Source organism: Monopterus albus, unplaced genomic scaffold (genome assembly GCF_001952655.1).
Source record: "Monopterus albus unplaced genomic scaffold, M_albus_1.0 scaffold305.1, whole genome shotgun sequence".
Classification (NCBI taxonomy): Eukaryota; Metazoa; Chordata; class Actinopteri; order Synbranchiformes; family Synbranchidae; genus Monopterus; species Monopterus albus.
The window spans coordinates 717,359-733,569 of NW_018128185.1; the positions used below are offsets into that span (position 1 = coordinate 717,359).

Sequence of the window (16,211 nt, forward strand, 5' to 3'; positions counted from 1 at the left end):
AAGATATGATGGCATCACAAGGAGGCCTGAGGCGCTTCAAAACTATTGAACTCAATAATACCAATAGTTATAGTCGAGACATGGAGTTGAGTAATGAAAATGATCTGAGTCTTGATCGAGAACCAGAGCTAGAGATGGAGAGCCTGACAGGATCTCCTGAGGAGCGTTCTCGGGGTGACTACTCCTCCTCTCTGCCACCCACTTCATCTTCATATGGCTCAGGCCAGTCTCCTACTTCTGTTTCATCAATGGAGGAAGACAGTGACAGTAGCCCCAGCAGGAGACAAAGGCTGGAAGAGGCCAAGCAGCAAAGGAAAGCACGCCACCGTTCCCATGGTCCTCTCCTTCCCACTATTGAAGACTCTTCAGAAGAGGATGAACTGAGAGAGGAAGAAGAACTTCTTAGAGAGCAGGAGAAGATGAGGGAGGTGGAACAACAGAGAATAAGGAGCACAGCACGAAAGACCAAAAGGGATAAGGAGGAGCTGAGAGCCCAGAGGCGCAGAGAGAGGTCCAAGACGCCACCTAGCAATCTCTCACCTATTGAAGATGCTTCTCCAACAGAAGAGCTGAGACAAGCTGCAGAAATGGAAGAACTCCATCGTTCTTCTGCTTCTGAATATTCCCCTCAGAGTCTGGACTCAGAGGCTGAAGGATACGAGTCAAAACTTTACAAGTCAGGCAGTGAGTACAATCTGCCAACCTTTATGTCTCTGTATTCACCAGTAGAAAAGTCATCAATTGCAACAACCACCACAGCACCATCTTCAACTTCCAAACCACTAAAGAGTGCTGAGGAAGTTTATGAGGAGATGATGAGAAAAGCTGAGATGATTCAAAAACAGCAGAAACAACAGCAGCAACAGCAGCAACATGGAAGACCTGGGCAGTATTATGAGGAGGATATTAACGGAGAAGGTTATGATGATGACTATGAATATGAACAAGATCAAACAGGATACGACAATGAGGCAGTGGAAACCGAGACGGATATTTATGAGGAGATTCGACAGACATCTCAGAACATCACAAAGATGCAGCAGGCCACTGATGAACAAGTAGAGATTGAGATTGAGAGTTCTTACCCAGACAAACAGCTACTAGACGCAGGCTCAGCATTTGCTAAACTATTGGAGCAAAGCAATGCTCTTCTGACTCCAGGAACCAGTCCCACTCAGATCTCAGCTCCTGTCTCATTTGCTGAGACTGGAGGACGCATCCCCGATGTCCGAGTAACACAGCACTTCTCTGCAAAGGATGGACACAAAGACAGGATCAAAAGCCAAGCAGGAAAGAATGGAATAACTCCAACAGTGGCTGCCACCACTATTGCAGCTTATGGAGTTTATGCTAGAGATGCAGTAACTATTTCTCCTACTACTTCAAGCCACACTATGACATCTACTCAGCCTAGCATATATGGCCGACACACAGGAAGCCCTGCCACATCCTCAGCTTCAGTTTCAAGGGTATGCAGCAAAATTGCAGAAATTACCCAGGCTTACAGTCAAAGAGAAGTGATCACCAGAAGGGTAGGGGAGGCCAGAGGTGGCAGAGACAGCCCAACGCCTTCAACTGAGAGAATTATTGAGCCACGTACTTCCAAGTATACTACTTATTACAGGAGCACCAGTCCACCTCTTTCTCCCTCACCACCACCACCACAGAGTCCAACACGTTCACCTTCCAGAAGGGCTACAGCTGAGCTCTCCACTCAAACTTTCAGTTCAGCATTGAGAATGGAGTCAGCTAGCTCTGGGCCTACATCTCCAGTGATGGCTCAGGGAACCCAAACATCACATCGATCAGTTTCTCCGTGGCTCTATCGACAGCAGTCATCTCAGGATGTGCCATACTCCCCGCCTCCAAGCCCAGCTAGACCAGTGACTGTCAACACTGCTACTTCTCCTCTGTCTTCACCTACTCGATTTAGTCACCAGTCAACATTTGACACTTACTCCCCATGTGGCAGCCCTCCGGACACACCACCTTACCAACAATCTCCTACACGCAGTTTCTACCAAACACAAAGAGTGGAGAAGGTAAATGTGGGAACAAGTATGGTCACTACAGTCAGCACTTACACCAGAGGGTCTGTGTCAATGGATAACATCTCCCTCTGTCGAATATCTACAGTCCCAGGTACGTCCAGGGTTGAGCAGGGCCATATGATCCAAGGTGGAAGTGTTGTGGACCTCAGAACCGCCACCAAAACAACTCCTATTATCATGACTGACCAAGGAATGGATCTCACCTCTTTGGCCACTGAAAGCAGAAAATACCATGGTGGATCAGAAGATAGCAGACATTCAACAATTGTGCAACCACTAATTATGAACCTGAACACCCAGGAGACCACCACACCAACCACTGTGAGTGTCACTGTGGCTGCATCAATGTTCATGACGCAGCCCAAACAGCCAATAGTATATGGTGATCCCCATCAAAACCGAATAGATCTGGGTCAGGGCATAGGTTCAGCTGTGTGTCTTTCACAGAACAAACCACAAATTTCACTTTCAGTTGACCCATCAATACCTAAAATTGATGCCAAACTAGAAGACCTCAGTATCCAGCAAAGAGAACTACAAAAGCAACAAGAAAAATTGCAAAAGCAGCAAGAGCTTCTTGAACATCAGTTGCAGCAGCACCATCAAATGCAACATCAACAGCAACAAGCATCTGCTCTGGCCAGGTACAGCGTTCCTAGCCAGATCTCACCTTTACTGAAAAAAGACTTGCTAGTCAACCAAACTAGCAGTGCCTCAGCTGTGGTCAGCGCTGTATCACCAGTCATTAATCCTGAGCTCTATGGCACTGGTCCCACTGAGCTGAGAGGGAAACCCAGTCCTCCTGGTATGCTGTCAGGAGCTAAATCACTGCATAGCATGGTAGTACAGGTGGATGGGGGTCAAGAGCAGGCCAGGGCAGTGACTCAGCTGGTAAAGGTAGAAGAAGGCCAGGATGCTGTGGATCTGCCAGGAGGTCAAATTAAACCTGACAGCCAGCCAGCTTGCTGTGATGTTGTTTATCAGCTTCCATTTGGTGGAAGCTGTGTTGGTGCTTCTGAGAGAGAGGGTATAAGGCCTCCATCTGCTCCACCTCTCACCTATGAGTCTGACCAAGAAAGACAACCTGGAAGGTACCATGAGTATCCAATGGATGGACGTAAGGCCTACACATTGCCTTTCCCTGGTAAGCTCCAGTCTTCAATGTCTGATACAAACCTAGCTGAAGCTGGGCTACAGTCCTACCATCCTAAACTAGAACCACACATCCAAGCCCCAGGAGAACTTGTTATTGATCTAACTGCTATGAAGCAGGGCTATGGAGGGTATCTGGGGATGCAGTATGGTTCCTATACAGACTTACGACATGGAGGAGACATCACAGCCCAAACATTGCCTATAAGGAGATACAATTCCTTGTCCAACATCAGTTCAGACTATGGCTACTCTGCTCGTGACATTGCTAGCTTCCAGGAAGCTAACTTGGCTCAGTACAGTGCCACAACTGCCAGGGAGATCAGCCGGATGTGTGCAGCACTCAATTCCATGGATCGGTATGGAAGCAACCCGGATTTGATGCAGTTTGGTAGTTTTGGTAGAGGAACTGGGCCTGGGACATCCAGACTTGCAGCAGGTCTTGGCATGAGACAAAACCTCCTCTTTGGACTAGATGGGAAGCCAATCTCCCACAGTCAAGCACTGGCCAACCTTATTAATGCCAGGCAGGCTAGTCTTAGAGCCATGTATCCTGCTGCTATCAGGTCCTCTGATGGGATGATCTACTCAACCATTCAAACACCCATTGCTTCTACACTTCCCATCACAACCCAGCCTGCCTCTGTTCTTCGCCCAGTACTGAGAGGAGTCTACAGGCCATACCCATCTGCAAACATGACACCGGTTCCCCTATCCAGTCTTAGTAGACTACCAATGAGCCCCAGAATGCCCTTATCTGGACAGGCTCCAGCCCGTTACCCAGCACCAGGCCTTCTCCAAACAAAATCGACCATTGCCACTACTGGTGTTGCAGTGACTTCAGTACCAGTAAGTGCCCCGGTATCTGTTTCCATGGAAATTACTTGTTCAACAGTCCAGGATGAACCAGTTTACCTTGGTAAAGGTGCTACAGTGACATCCTCATCAGCGCAGGTCACCTCAGCAGGAGAAACAGTTGCCATACCAACAGAGCCACAACAGCACCCAATAAACCTGTCCCAAGCACACCTGAACAGTCAACAACAACAACAGAAACAAGTGACAACTGCTCAGCAGCCACAGCAGCCTCCTCCAGCAGCCCATGCCTACCCACCTTCAGGTCCTTCACACACCCATGGCTACACCCAACCTCCAGTAGGCTTACCTATTCCGGGGGGTCTTCCTCCATTCCCTCCACCAGGTGCAATACACAAGGAGGGTGAAACTGAGGCAGAGAGGCTGCATCAGCAGCAGGAACAGCTCTTGCAGATGGAGAGAGAGCGTGTAGAACTGGAGAAACTCCGCCAGCTGCGCCTGCAGGAGGAGCTGGAAAGGGAAAGGATGGAGTTGAAATTGCACAGGGAGAAGGAACAGATACTGGTGCAGAGAGAGTTACAGGAGCTGCAGAACATCAAGGAACAGGTAGAGGGAGAAACAGGACAAAGTGGAGGGTTTGATAGTTGGTGTCTTGTTTGAGGTTTTGTGGTTGTTTCATTTTGCATTGATTATTGGTTTGTGTTGTGCTTTTTTTTGTCATGGTGTTACTTGCAGTATATCTTATCTTTTATTTTATTCAGTGGTTCAATATATGGAGCTACTGTACTCTATATTATTACCAAAATAATTATTCTGTGTACAGTATATGCATGTCTTTTAATGCATGTATATCAGTGCCTGAAGAAGGTACATGTAACAAATTAGGACACTTTTTTTAATCAGTGAACCAATAGCCATGTAGAAGATGGTTTTACACTTTTGTTACTAGAGAAAATGCCATAACATGATTCAAAGAAATGTTTGCATCAAGCCTGAGTTCTAAAGTTGTGCTGTATGCTACGGTATATATTTTAACAGATATTTCCTGAATATGAATTGTGCATGAACATGCCTGTAGTATAAATGTGTGATGGAAACTGATGATGTTCAAATTTAGTTTGTAAAGTGGTTTCATGTTCCACTTGTTGATCTAATTTATATGCAAAACATAAATGATTACATTAAGTTATAAACATATAATAATATAGCAATAAACATTTGACTTTATTGTTTTCTGAGGTCCTAATAGGTCCTTGTGGAGATGTTTCAACAGGTAATAAGAGGGCTGTCAACAGGTAATAAGAGGGCTAACATGATAATTTTTTTCTTTCTTTATAGAACAAGCAGTTGAAAATCTTTCAAGTTAACTCTGTTAAACAGGTGTGGAAGCCTTCCTTAATGAAAATGAAATAGAGGTGGAATGTTTAATATGCATCTCATAACCTACATTATAAGCAAAACACCCAAAGTCCTTATTTACACCAGCCTGTCAATTATGCAGCACAGAAGATGCATTCAGTATTTTCTTATGAACATAACTGTTGCGCTTAATTTGTGTTGCACTTCCATTCTTGGTTTTTCCAGTTTATACAAGTTTGACTAACTTGGAACCATTTTCAAAACTAATCCATCAGCACTAGAATAACTCCATGTCACATTCAGTTTCAGGAGTCTTGTGATTTGGTTTGCTTTTATGAAATCTGATCAAAAGTCAACAACCTTGACCTTTTGTCTTTTCTTCTCTCTCTACATTTCTGTCATTTTTTCCAACCTTTTTCTTTTTGTTGGATCCTTTCTTTCCCAACCTCTCACCCCACTCTCATGCCATGCTTGCCCATACATTTCTGTCTTATATTCTCTCTGTGTTTTTGCCCACGTGCACTTCTCTCTGTTCTTCTTACCATAAATACTTTTTAGGTTCTACAGCAGCAGCAACAAGAACGTGAGAAGCAACTTGTTCTCCAGAGGGAGCAGCTGGCCCAGCAGAAGTCTCAACTAGACCAGATTCAGTCTTTACAGCAGCAGCTCCAGCAGCAGCTTGAAGAGCAGAAGAGACAGAAAACAGTTGCTGTAGCTCAGAGCATACAGGTGAGGGAAGTTGAGAGCACTGGTAGATGACTTATAAATAATGTGACACCCTTTAGCACTGGTGTTGGAGGCTTTAGCTTTATTTTAGGGTATAGAGAGTGAGAAAAAGAAGATGCCATGAAAAGCTTTCACTAATGGTGGAGAAAGTCTTGACTTGCAAGACACATGGCTACTTATTTTTGTAGAATTTTTTTTCTTTCCTACCTGACACTTCCTGAGGCATAAATCAAAGTTCAGTATGCCAATGATGTATACTCTGATAGCTCATGAATTCAGATCATTTTTGGTGTATAATTGTACCAAAATGTGGTTAAGAGGTGATATGAGGTGTAATTTCTAAGCCTTTTCATCCTCACCTTAATCAATGATGGGTGAGGGGGTAACACTATCAACAACTAACAAACTTAATCATTTTTTCTACAGCTGGATGTGAGTGGACAGCCACTGCACCCCTACACTGACTCTCGGATGGGATCCCGTTCCCTCCCCAGCTCCTCATCAGAGATTTGTCTAAGGAGCCAGGAAGAGCACATGGAAACAAGGAGCACCATGAGGAAACACAGCTCCATGACCAGGCTCAGCAGGGACAGCATGGACGGAGACAGCACAATGTTTTACCCCTGCAGGATTGTGGATAGCTGTGTGCAGACAGACGATGAAGACGGGGAGGAGAGGTAAAAACACGTTTGTGTGTTAGTGGGTGTACTGAGTGAGTGGACATATCCATGTGTTTAGAGTATGAACAGTAGGTGAATGGGAGTAAAAATATAGATGTGCGTGGTCATTAGGCAAGGAAGCCAGGTGTTAGGGTGCGCTCAAACACAGAGTGAGCGAGCAGATAAAAAGCGGACCCAGGTGGCTGGCTTCGGTGCAAGCAGTGAGGTTTATTTACAGTGAAGGTAGTGACGTATATACAGGAGGAGTAATGAGGTAAATGACCGGGTGTCGATCAGCAGCAGCAGAAAAACAGTCAGTGGTATGGTGGATGATGATGTACCGGGCTGCGGATGCAGAGGTCACTCCTGGGCTGGTCGAGGTGGAGGTGATGATGGCTGTAGACAGAAGAGCAGGGATTCACTGGGTAAGGGAGACTGTGCATCGACCTGAGAGGCGGTGGCTGGTGGTGTAGATTAAATCCAGGGGGGTCCAGAGGAGAGGTCCGAAGAGGAAGAAGACACTAGAGACGGCAGGGCAGGATAACGACTAGGGTGCTAACAAGGACTAGAGAGAACAAAGACAATAATTTGATAAAACAACATATAACCACTGGCCTGAAGACGGAGAAAGAACTGGCAGGGGAGTGACTGGTGAACAGTGTATAAGTATGGAGGAGACTAATGAGGTGCAGCTGGTGAGTAATCAGGGAAGCGGGGCAGGTGTGTTGAATAGTGTAATCAGTGCAAGGGCTAGGCTAGTGTGAGGAAAAAAGAAGAGAGCTGGGCAAACCTGACACCAGGACCCAAAACATATCCTCTTTGTACAAAAAAATAAAAATGTCATTTGCAGATTATAATATAAGGCATTATTATTGTTGTTGTTTTTCCCCTTTTTCTCCATAACTAGATACATGATGCGACATCGCACCAGGAGGCGTGGTCGCAGTGTTGACTGCTCTGTCCAGACAGACAACGACGAGGACAAGGCTGAGACAGAACAACCAGTTCGCCGAAGACGTTCCCGCTTCTCCCGACATTCTGAGTCCCTCCCCCAGCCAATGCAGCTTCTGACACCAAAACTGACTCGAACAAGTTGGTATCCTCCAGTATCGCCATCCAGACCATCAGGGAAATGTCTTGCCAGACTGAAGTGGAGCACTTAGGTAGAGTCTCCCCAGCAATCCATGTGACACATCCAGACCCAAATAAAGTAGAGATTGTGCACTACATCTCTGGACCTGAGCGAACCAAAAAAGGACAGTCTCTAGCATGCCAAACTGACCCGGAAGCCCAGTCACAGGGTGTTGTAGTTCCTCAGCTCAGCGTACCAACAACAGTCAGTCCATATTCTTCCTCTGCCAGTACAGGGACACAACAGTCCAGTTGTGCTGACCTACTGGCCCAGCAACGCCAGCAACAGCACATTGCAGCAAACGCAGCCAAATTTGAGCGACGTCGCCCTGACCCACTCAACATCAACTACCAGCCTCACAACCATCTGCACAATGAGTCCATCTCTAGTATCATCCGGCAGCAGCACACAACCCCCAAATCTCCACAGGTTCTCTACTCTCCTGTCTCTCCGGTATCCCCTCATCGCCTGCTAGAAACATCTCTGTCCAGTGAGAGGCTGAACAAGGCGCATGTCACACCACAGCAGAAGTCCTACACAGCCGAGTCCCCCCAACGACACTCCTCCATTCCCCGACCCATCAAGAGCACCCAAAGGTCCATGTCAGACCCTAAGCCCCTCAGCCCTACCACAGATGAACACACCAAGGCCAGGCTGTCTCTGTATCAACAACAAGCACTCCAGAGCCAGGTAAGGTCATTCAAACCATAGTCACATTGACAGATACATTTAGAAATATAGAAAAAGAAGCAATTTTGTTACAAATGTTTTATATGAATGCTATGATTACTCATTTACTTTGGTATAGCTTTTTTACTTTTTTGTCTTCTGCATCCTTGAGGGCATATAGATTTTATTAAGTCTGTCATGTTTCAAATTTGGAACAAGTGGCACCTATTCTCATGAAACAATAGTTACGATGAAAGTGAAGTACAAAGTGGAACCCACTGCTAAATTGTCTTGTTCCTTTATTATAAAAATGTCTGGTATAGGAAGGTTAAACACTATCTGATTATTTTCATAATTAATACCTCTGTTTAACCCTGATATTATTATGATATCTGGTATCTAAAAAAAATATCTATATTGGGTAATTGATGTAATTTTGTGCATTAATAAGTACTTGAGTGTCATTATCTGGCTCCAAACAAAGCAGGGGCACTGAAACCTAAAAATGACAACTATAAGCATCACTGTTTTTACAGGGTACGTGGCAGGTTGCAAACGTCTCCCATAATTAACATATTTTGGGGTAAAAGGCTTTATTTCTTAAGACTAATTAATGAGGATCACAATACAAGCTAGAGAAACGAATGTACAGCGTATGGGATTTAGTGACATTTAGTGGTGAGGTTGCAGATTGCAAACAGCCTTCACAGCCGTCTCACAGCGATTACTGTAAATGTAGAACAAAATGTGAGCCCAGAAAACAAGTATGGCTGACTTGGTCAAGCAAAAGCTAATGGTGGCTCACTTAACTGCAGTGGGTTACCCAAAACTGGCCATGTTCTAGCTAAAGCTAACAAACAAACACTTGTATTTAGGTTAACTTTACTTGTTAGGCTAAATTACCTGTCCAGCAGAAAACAGGCAACTTTGATGTCATTTTGGAAACATCTGTCCCTCATCAAGGATTACCCTCTGGGAAAGGCCACGACAATGTTTACCCTGTGCTGTCACCTATCCTGTTTCTTCCTGTTTTTGCTTCTTTGATAATGAGGATTCACACTGTCTTCCTTTTCCTGGTGTTAAAGCTTAACTATGATTCTCCATTTAACAAGTCATAATTCTTAAACTCACCACAATGCTTCTTCTTGTTTCTAACATTATTTCTTTGTCTTGCAAGCGTCACCAAATCTAAAATGATATTTTAACATAATAAAGAATAATTCACGTTTTAGAGGCAGCACGTGGTTTGTCCATTCTGGGCTACTTTAAAAACCATGGCAGCGCAATATGGCACCCTCCATGATAGGGAAGGTCCTGTTTAGATATAAAAGGGTCATTCAAAGCTAAAGAAAATGCAACTCTTCTTATTATCTGGTGATAACACATGAATGAAAACATGATTTTGCATACTATATCCCATTTCTACTAATAAATTCTTCTTAATCTTACACACTGCAGCTATAATAATAATGGCAACAGTCTTTATTTATAGAGCAAAACAGAGGATAAAAACTCAAGGCACCGAATTCAAGTTGGTTGATGTAACAAAGTCTCCACACTGAGTCTGAAGCTTTTCACCCAGAACATGATTACACTATAATGAGGCACAAAATACACAACCCTTGTTCTGTGTAAAAATACACTTCAGAGTACATTTGTGGCCTAAATTAAGCTTCACCTGTCCCACTAAACTAATCTGAGGTGGTATCTTGCAAATTATAGTCTAGCTGACAAATTTTCCTTGTTTTTGTTCAGCAGAAAGAAGTTCCTTGCTGAGCTGTGGCAGAGGGTTATGTTCTAGTAGTTGTGTGTACTCTCATGTTCATATGGACACATCAGTACTGTTTTCAGATCAGCTTGAAAAATCCAAAACCTATCCGTCAAAACCTAACAAAATTAATAGGTGACACTGACTCTGCCAGCCTTATTTCCTTGAACAGGTTGTACTGGAGCCTTGGGTCCTGACTGCAAAGGGAGGTCAAAGAAAATGTCTGCTTTTAATCAAATCTATTGAAGACTCTGTGTTACCAGTGCTGATTGTGTAGGATAAGATGTACCATGTGTTGGATTTGAGTCACCAGATTAATACTGTGTCCTCCTTATTTTTTAGTAATACACATGATTAGCTGTTGCATTGTCTGCAGAGTAGATGAATGAAAGAATTTGACACATGCCCTTTAAAGTGACTAAACAAATTTTTCAAAATGTGATTTCTATAGAAAGGATCCTCACCCCTTTGTTGAATATAGACTTTACACACTGTAGACATTTTCTTCAAAATCCTTTGAGGTATAATGAATATGTTTTCACTTGCTAGAACTATCTACATAATAAAACCCTTTGGATTTTTTCTGTTTATGCTACCACCCCTACACAGATTGACATGATCAACAATACATGATACACTGTGATGTGTTTACAAATTTAAAATACAGTTAACTTGTATGGGTAGTGCAAGTATTTACAGGCATAAAAAATGAACCCACATTCATTCCAATGCCATTTATGATATTGATTAACTACAGGAAAATACTGACTCATCAGAACAAGATATTAACACTTGGCTGGTTTTGAGAGGAAAATAGCCAGCCCACACATGTTCGGTATTTCTTCAGAGCCATAGTGTGCAGTCAAAATGTACAGCTAAAATCATAATCAGATACACAGATTTTTGTCAGTTTTTCTAAAGTTTTTGCTGCTGTAGGCTTGGTCAAAAATGGGGCAAATTGTTGTTTAACATGTTAGCCACTGAATCACAAAATCCTTAAAGCAGTGGTCATTTCAGTTGTTATATTTGTAATCAATTAACAGCATACTGCGCCACAATTGGCACTCATTTTAGTGTTTTTGTACGTCTTCTAACACAAACTCCACTCTTGTTTCCCGTCATCCTTGTCTCTGTGTCTATATATGTCTCCTTTGTCTCCCTTGTGTGCTCTTGCCATTTATTCTGTTACTTGGTCTTTTTGTCTTTTTGTTTTCCTCTTTCCTCTTTTTCCCATTCTGTTCATCTCATCCCCCCGCTGTCCATCTAACACCCTCTACTATATTTACTTTTATCTATCCCTTTCTCTTTTTCTCATTTTATTTTCCCTTTCACCTTACCCATTTCCAACATCCCTCTTCACCCCTCCTGACTCCTCTCTATCCTGCTTTTGTCCTTTCCCCCTTCCTTTTCTATCTTCCCCTATTGTGTATTTTTCTCTCTTCATACTTCACTCTTTACAATTCTTCCCCCTTGCTTATTCATCTACACTGCCCTTCCATGATCTCTGTCCATGTCACATTTTGATTTGGATTCCACAAATATCTTATCTCTTGTCAAAATTCCTCATACCCTCTACTAATTTCCCATCTCTTATCCCTCTCCATTTAACTTGCATTCTGTTGTTTGATCACTCTCCATATTTCTGTCTGATCCCTTTCTTTACATCCTTTGTTGTCTCCCCCAAATTCTCCTGCTCTCCAATCCCTCCCTCTCCCCCCCCCTCTCTCTAGCTGGCAGCCCTCCAACAGAGCTCACTGCTTCGTAAGGTTAAACGAACCCTGCCCAGCCCTCCTCCAGAGGAGACTACTACAACAGCTCATCTGCCCATGATGACGCCTGCCCTCCAACAGGTCTACCTGCCCTCCGTGCCCAGCCTCAAGCCCAGCTCCAGTTCTGCCCTGGCTACTAAAGCCAGCCTCCTCAAAGACCTCACCCATGAGCTGAAGGCCGTGGAGCAAGAGTCAACCAAGCTGAGAAAGCAGCAAGCTGAACTGGAAGAGGAAGAGAAAGAGATTGATGCTAAACTGAGATACCTTGAGCTGGGGATCCACCAGAGGAAAGAGACACTGGTCAAGGAGAGGGAGAGGAGGGATATTGCCTATCTGAGGTGTATGGGGGACACTAGGGACTATATGTCTGATAGTGAGTTGAATAACCTACGTTTAGCAGCTGCAGCTGCATCACATGAGTCCAATGGGCTACTGACAACAAGGCCAAGCACTGCTCCTCTCAGCAAGTTCAGCAGTGATCTTAACACACCAGCCCAGTACCCACCCACCTCGTCCTTCCTTTCCTGTCAATACCCCCAGAGCCAACCAGCAGCACCAACTCAACAGTCAAGTGTGCCATTCCAGTCTTCAACATTCAACCAGCCTCCCTATCCAACGGTGTCTCAGTCCCAGGCACTGCCACAGCCTACACCCCTCCAAAGTCATGTCCCCCCTCCAGGACCTTCTTATCCATCTCAAACCTCTTATCCTTCTCACACCTACCCTCAAACTCAGCCCCCATACCCCCAAACAGACATTGGGTTACCAAGTATGCCTCAGCCCCAGCCCCAGCCGGGGCATACAGGTTTTGGCCCTGCACCACCTGGTCAGCCCCCATACCCCACCCACAGCTCACCTTATCCCAGCGCTGTGTCCTCCTACTCGAGCCAGACCACCCCATACCCTGGGCAGCCCCAAGTTGATATCCTGACAGTCCATCCAGGTAGACCTAGGCAGACTTCACTAGCTGATCTGGAGCACAAGATGCCCACCAATTACGAGACAATTAGCAACCCCACGGTGGTGGTCACTACCACGGCTCAGGACATTACCTATTCCAGTGCAGCCCCCTCTTATGGTCAGTACACTGGAACAACAACCATGGCCAGCTCCTATGGGCCCTATGGCTCAGCACCAGTGTCCAGCAGCTATGGTGGCTACTCCACCATGCCACCCAGCACTTATGGCCAGTACACTTCTGCATCAGTTAATTCATATGGCCAGTATACCACAACCACTGCTAATACTTATGGCTACACCGCCACCACAGCCAGCTCTTATGGACAGTATACTTCTACAGTTTCCAGTGCTTATGGACATTCTGTAGATAGTCCCTCCACCTACAGCACGGCAGATGGGATGTATGGGGCTCCTGGCTTAGAGCAAAACATCCCAAGAAACTACATGATGATTGACGATGTAAGCGAGCTGACGGCAAAAGATGGGCTGGGCACAACAACAGGGGACATGATGCATCATGGCAGCAGTGGGCGTTACTCAGGCGATATCCATGGCCACATCAGCACCATTGGCAGCACAACGCGTGGGGGAACTGGCAGCTCCTCATATGGCAGGGCACCTGAGGAGGAAGCAGCGATGCAGGAAGAGCTGTACGACCACCACAGCAGGGGTAAGAGCAGCTACAGGCACGGACCTCTAGGGGGCAGCAGCAGCGTGAGCGCTAGCATGGGTGGGGGATCCCCCTATTACTATGACTACGACTACAAACCTGGCAGTGTCCGCTCTGGGGTACAGAAACCTTCACTGTCCTCCAGAGGCCTTCTGGCTCCTGCTGTCATGTCCTCTAAGCGCAGCAAGCACAGGAAACTGGGGAGTTTGGAGCAAAAAATCTCCAAGTTTTCCCCTATTGAGGAGGCTCGGGATGTGGAGGCAGACCTAGCCTCCTATTCTTCATCAACAGGTGGGGCTTACCCCTCCTTCCCCATTCGAGGGCGCCAGCTGATTGAAGATTATGGCTTTAAGAGGAGTGCCTTTGAGGGCAACGGTGGCACTACTCATGATAGTCGATACTATGGATCGATGGTGGAGGATGAAGATCAAATTTACTACACCTCTACTGGCCGCTCCCGCTCTACTGGCTATGGCATGGACAAGATCTCAGCCAGGGACTACCCTGGGTATCGCAGCCGATCTTATGAGAGGGATGATCGCTCCTACCGATCTGGCTACAGCCGGGGGCGCCACCCAACTCGGCAATACTCTGAAGAGGAAAGTCCACTCAGTCCCCTGGGGAGGTTCATGGGTTCTGGCCGATCATCAAGCTTAGGTCCCGACCCGTACAACAGTCGCTACAGTAGATATCCTTACTATTATGGCCATTATGGTTCCAGCCACTCACTGCCAGACGTACAAGACCACATACGGGACCTTCCCCGGACACACGTCTACAAATCGGATGATACATACATTATAGACGATTATCATTGCGCTGTGTCAGATAGTGAAGGTAATTGTGGGAGCTGAATGCCCACAGTCTCACTACTTACTACTGCCCCTACCGTTTATCTAAACGTCCCCCACCCACCCAGAAGTTAGGAATAGCAAAGAGAGAGAGAAAGAAAAAGAGAGACAGAGATAGCCGTTGCATGCTGATGTTTTCTTCTTCCTGAGAGTCACTTGGAGCTTTCTTATCAGTGGACTGCTGTCTGTCTGCCTGCCTGTACGCCTTTCCGCCTGTTCGTCCAGTCGTCTGTGTGTCCAGTACTCGCATGGTTCTTCGGCGTGGTTGTTTTCTGCGTCCGCTATACTGATTCACTTGAAAGGTCTTTTTTGCACGACACAGATACATTGTTTTTACAGGGTTTTATCTTTAATTATGTCTTTGGCATTGATGTTTTCTTTACATGTAGTTTGATTTATGAATTCTTTGTCTACACTGCAAAACACTCCTTCACAGTCAAAGCCTTATTTAGACTTTATCTTTCAGTGAGGGCCAGCACTGTCTCACTGCAATAATTAAATTGTATTCATACAGTAGAATTAATAAATTTAATGTTTGCTCTTTACAGGGCTGTTATTTAAACTTTAGCATTCATTTTCACCCATGTCTTTGGCTTTAAAATTGAAACTGAAAAAAATTAGGTCAAGAAATGGGCAGTTTTGCAGTGGCATTGTTTGTTTTATCCAGTTTATATTGTCGTGTAATATGTGAAGGTGACCTGTCGAGTATTCTGCATGGATGTAAAACTTTTTATTTTTATTTTCTGCCTTTCTTTGTCTTCCCCCTCCTATTCTTTTCTTTTGCATGCGTTTGGTCTTCTCCTTCCTGCCTCCTTCCTTCTCTCAGCCTGCATGTCGCTGTCTCCAAACGACATGGAGATTGACTGTGATCTACTCTCGGTTTCCAAAGCCTACCATCTGGGCCAGGAAGAAACTGACTGGTTTGAGAAGCCACGATCCAGTTCTCGACACTACAGCGGTAGCCACTCAACTGGGAGGAGTCGACACGGTGTAAAACATACCTACCACGATTATGATGAGCCTCCTGAGGAGGACCTGTGGCCCCAGGACGAGTATGGCCATGGAGGGCGACACTCTTCATCCCGTGACCACCGGCATCATGGCACCGCTAGCAAACACTCATCTACGTCACGTCATGCAGATGAGCAGAGGTCCTCAAGGTCATCTAAGGGACACCCTAAAGGGAGGGTACCACTCTTCGGACTACTCCCGGGATCCCTCTGGGCACCACCACGGCCAGCGCACCTCTAGACAGGGGGACCCACACCGATCCTCACGCGGCAAGTCCCAGCAGCCAATGGACATGCAGGGCCAACCACCAGGTACATACAGGGTACCTTTACACCTGACATAGAATATCATTCTGTATTTAATAGCATTACATTTGTATTGGAGATGTTAACCTGTATTTATAGCCCTTCATCTCAAGTACAGTGGTGTGAAAAAGTATTTGCCCCCTTACTGATTTCTTATCTTTTTGCATGTTTGTCACACTGTAATGTTTCAGATCATCAAACAAATTTAAATATTAGTCAACGATAACACAAGTAAACACATCATGCAGTTTTTAAATGAAGGTTTTTATTATTAAGGGAAAACAAAATCCAAAACTACAAAGCCCTGTGTGAA

General features: G+C 45.2%; 2 protein-coding genes across 2 annotated transcripts in view; both read left to right on the forward strand.

The window, feature by feature from the left end:
• Positions 1-15,833, forward strand: part of LOC109973783 (protein bassoon-like) — a 113,397-nt gene extending 97,564 nt beyond the window's left edge. Inside the window, 7 exon segments of the mRNA XM_020623595.1 lie at positions 10-4,625; positions 5,937-6,107; positions 6,531-6,781; positions 7,671-7,809; positions 7,812-8,585; positions 12,063-14,568; positions 15,472-15,833. Coding sequence (XP_020479251.1) covers positions 10-4,625; positions 5,937-6,107; positions 6,531-6,781; positions 7,671-7,809; positions 7,812-8,585; positions 12,063-14,568; positions 15,472-15,833 — 8,819 coding nt within the window.
• A 52-nt stretch (positions 15,834-15,885) lies between these two features.
• Positions 15,886-16,211, forward strand: part of LOC109973784 (protein bassoon-like) — a 22,635-nt gene continuing 22,309 nt past the window's right edge. The window contains exon 1 of the mRNA XM_020623596.1: positions 15,886-15,904. Within this exon, the coding sequence (XP_020479252.1) occupies positions 15,886-15,904 (19 nt within the window). The remainder of the gene's footprint in view (positions 15,905-16,211) is intronic.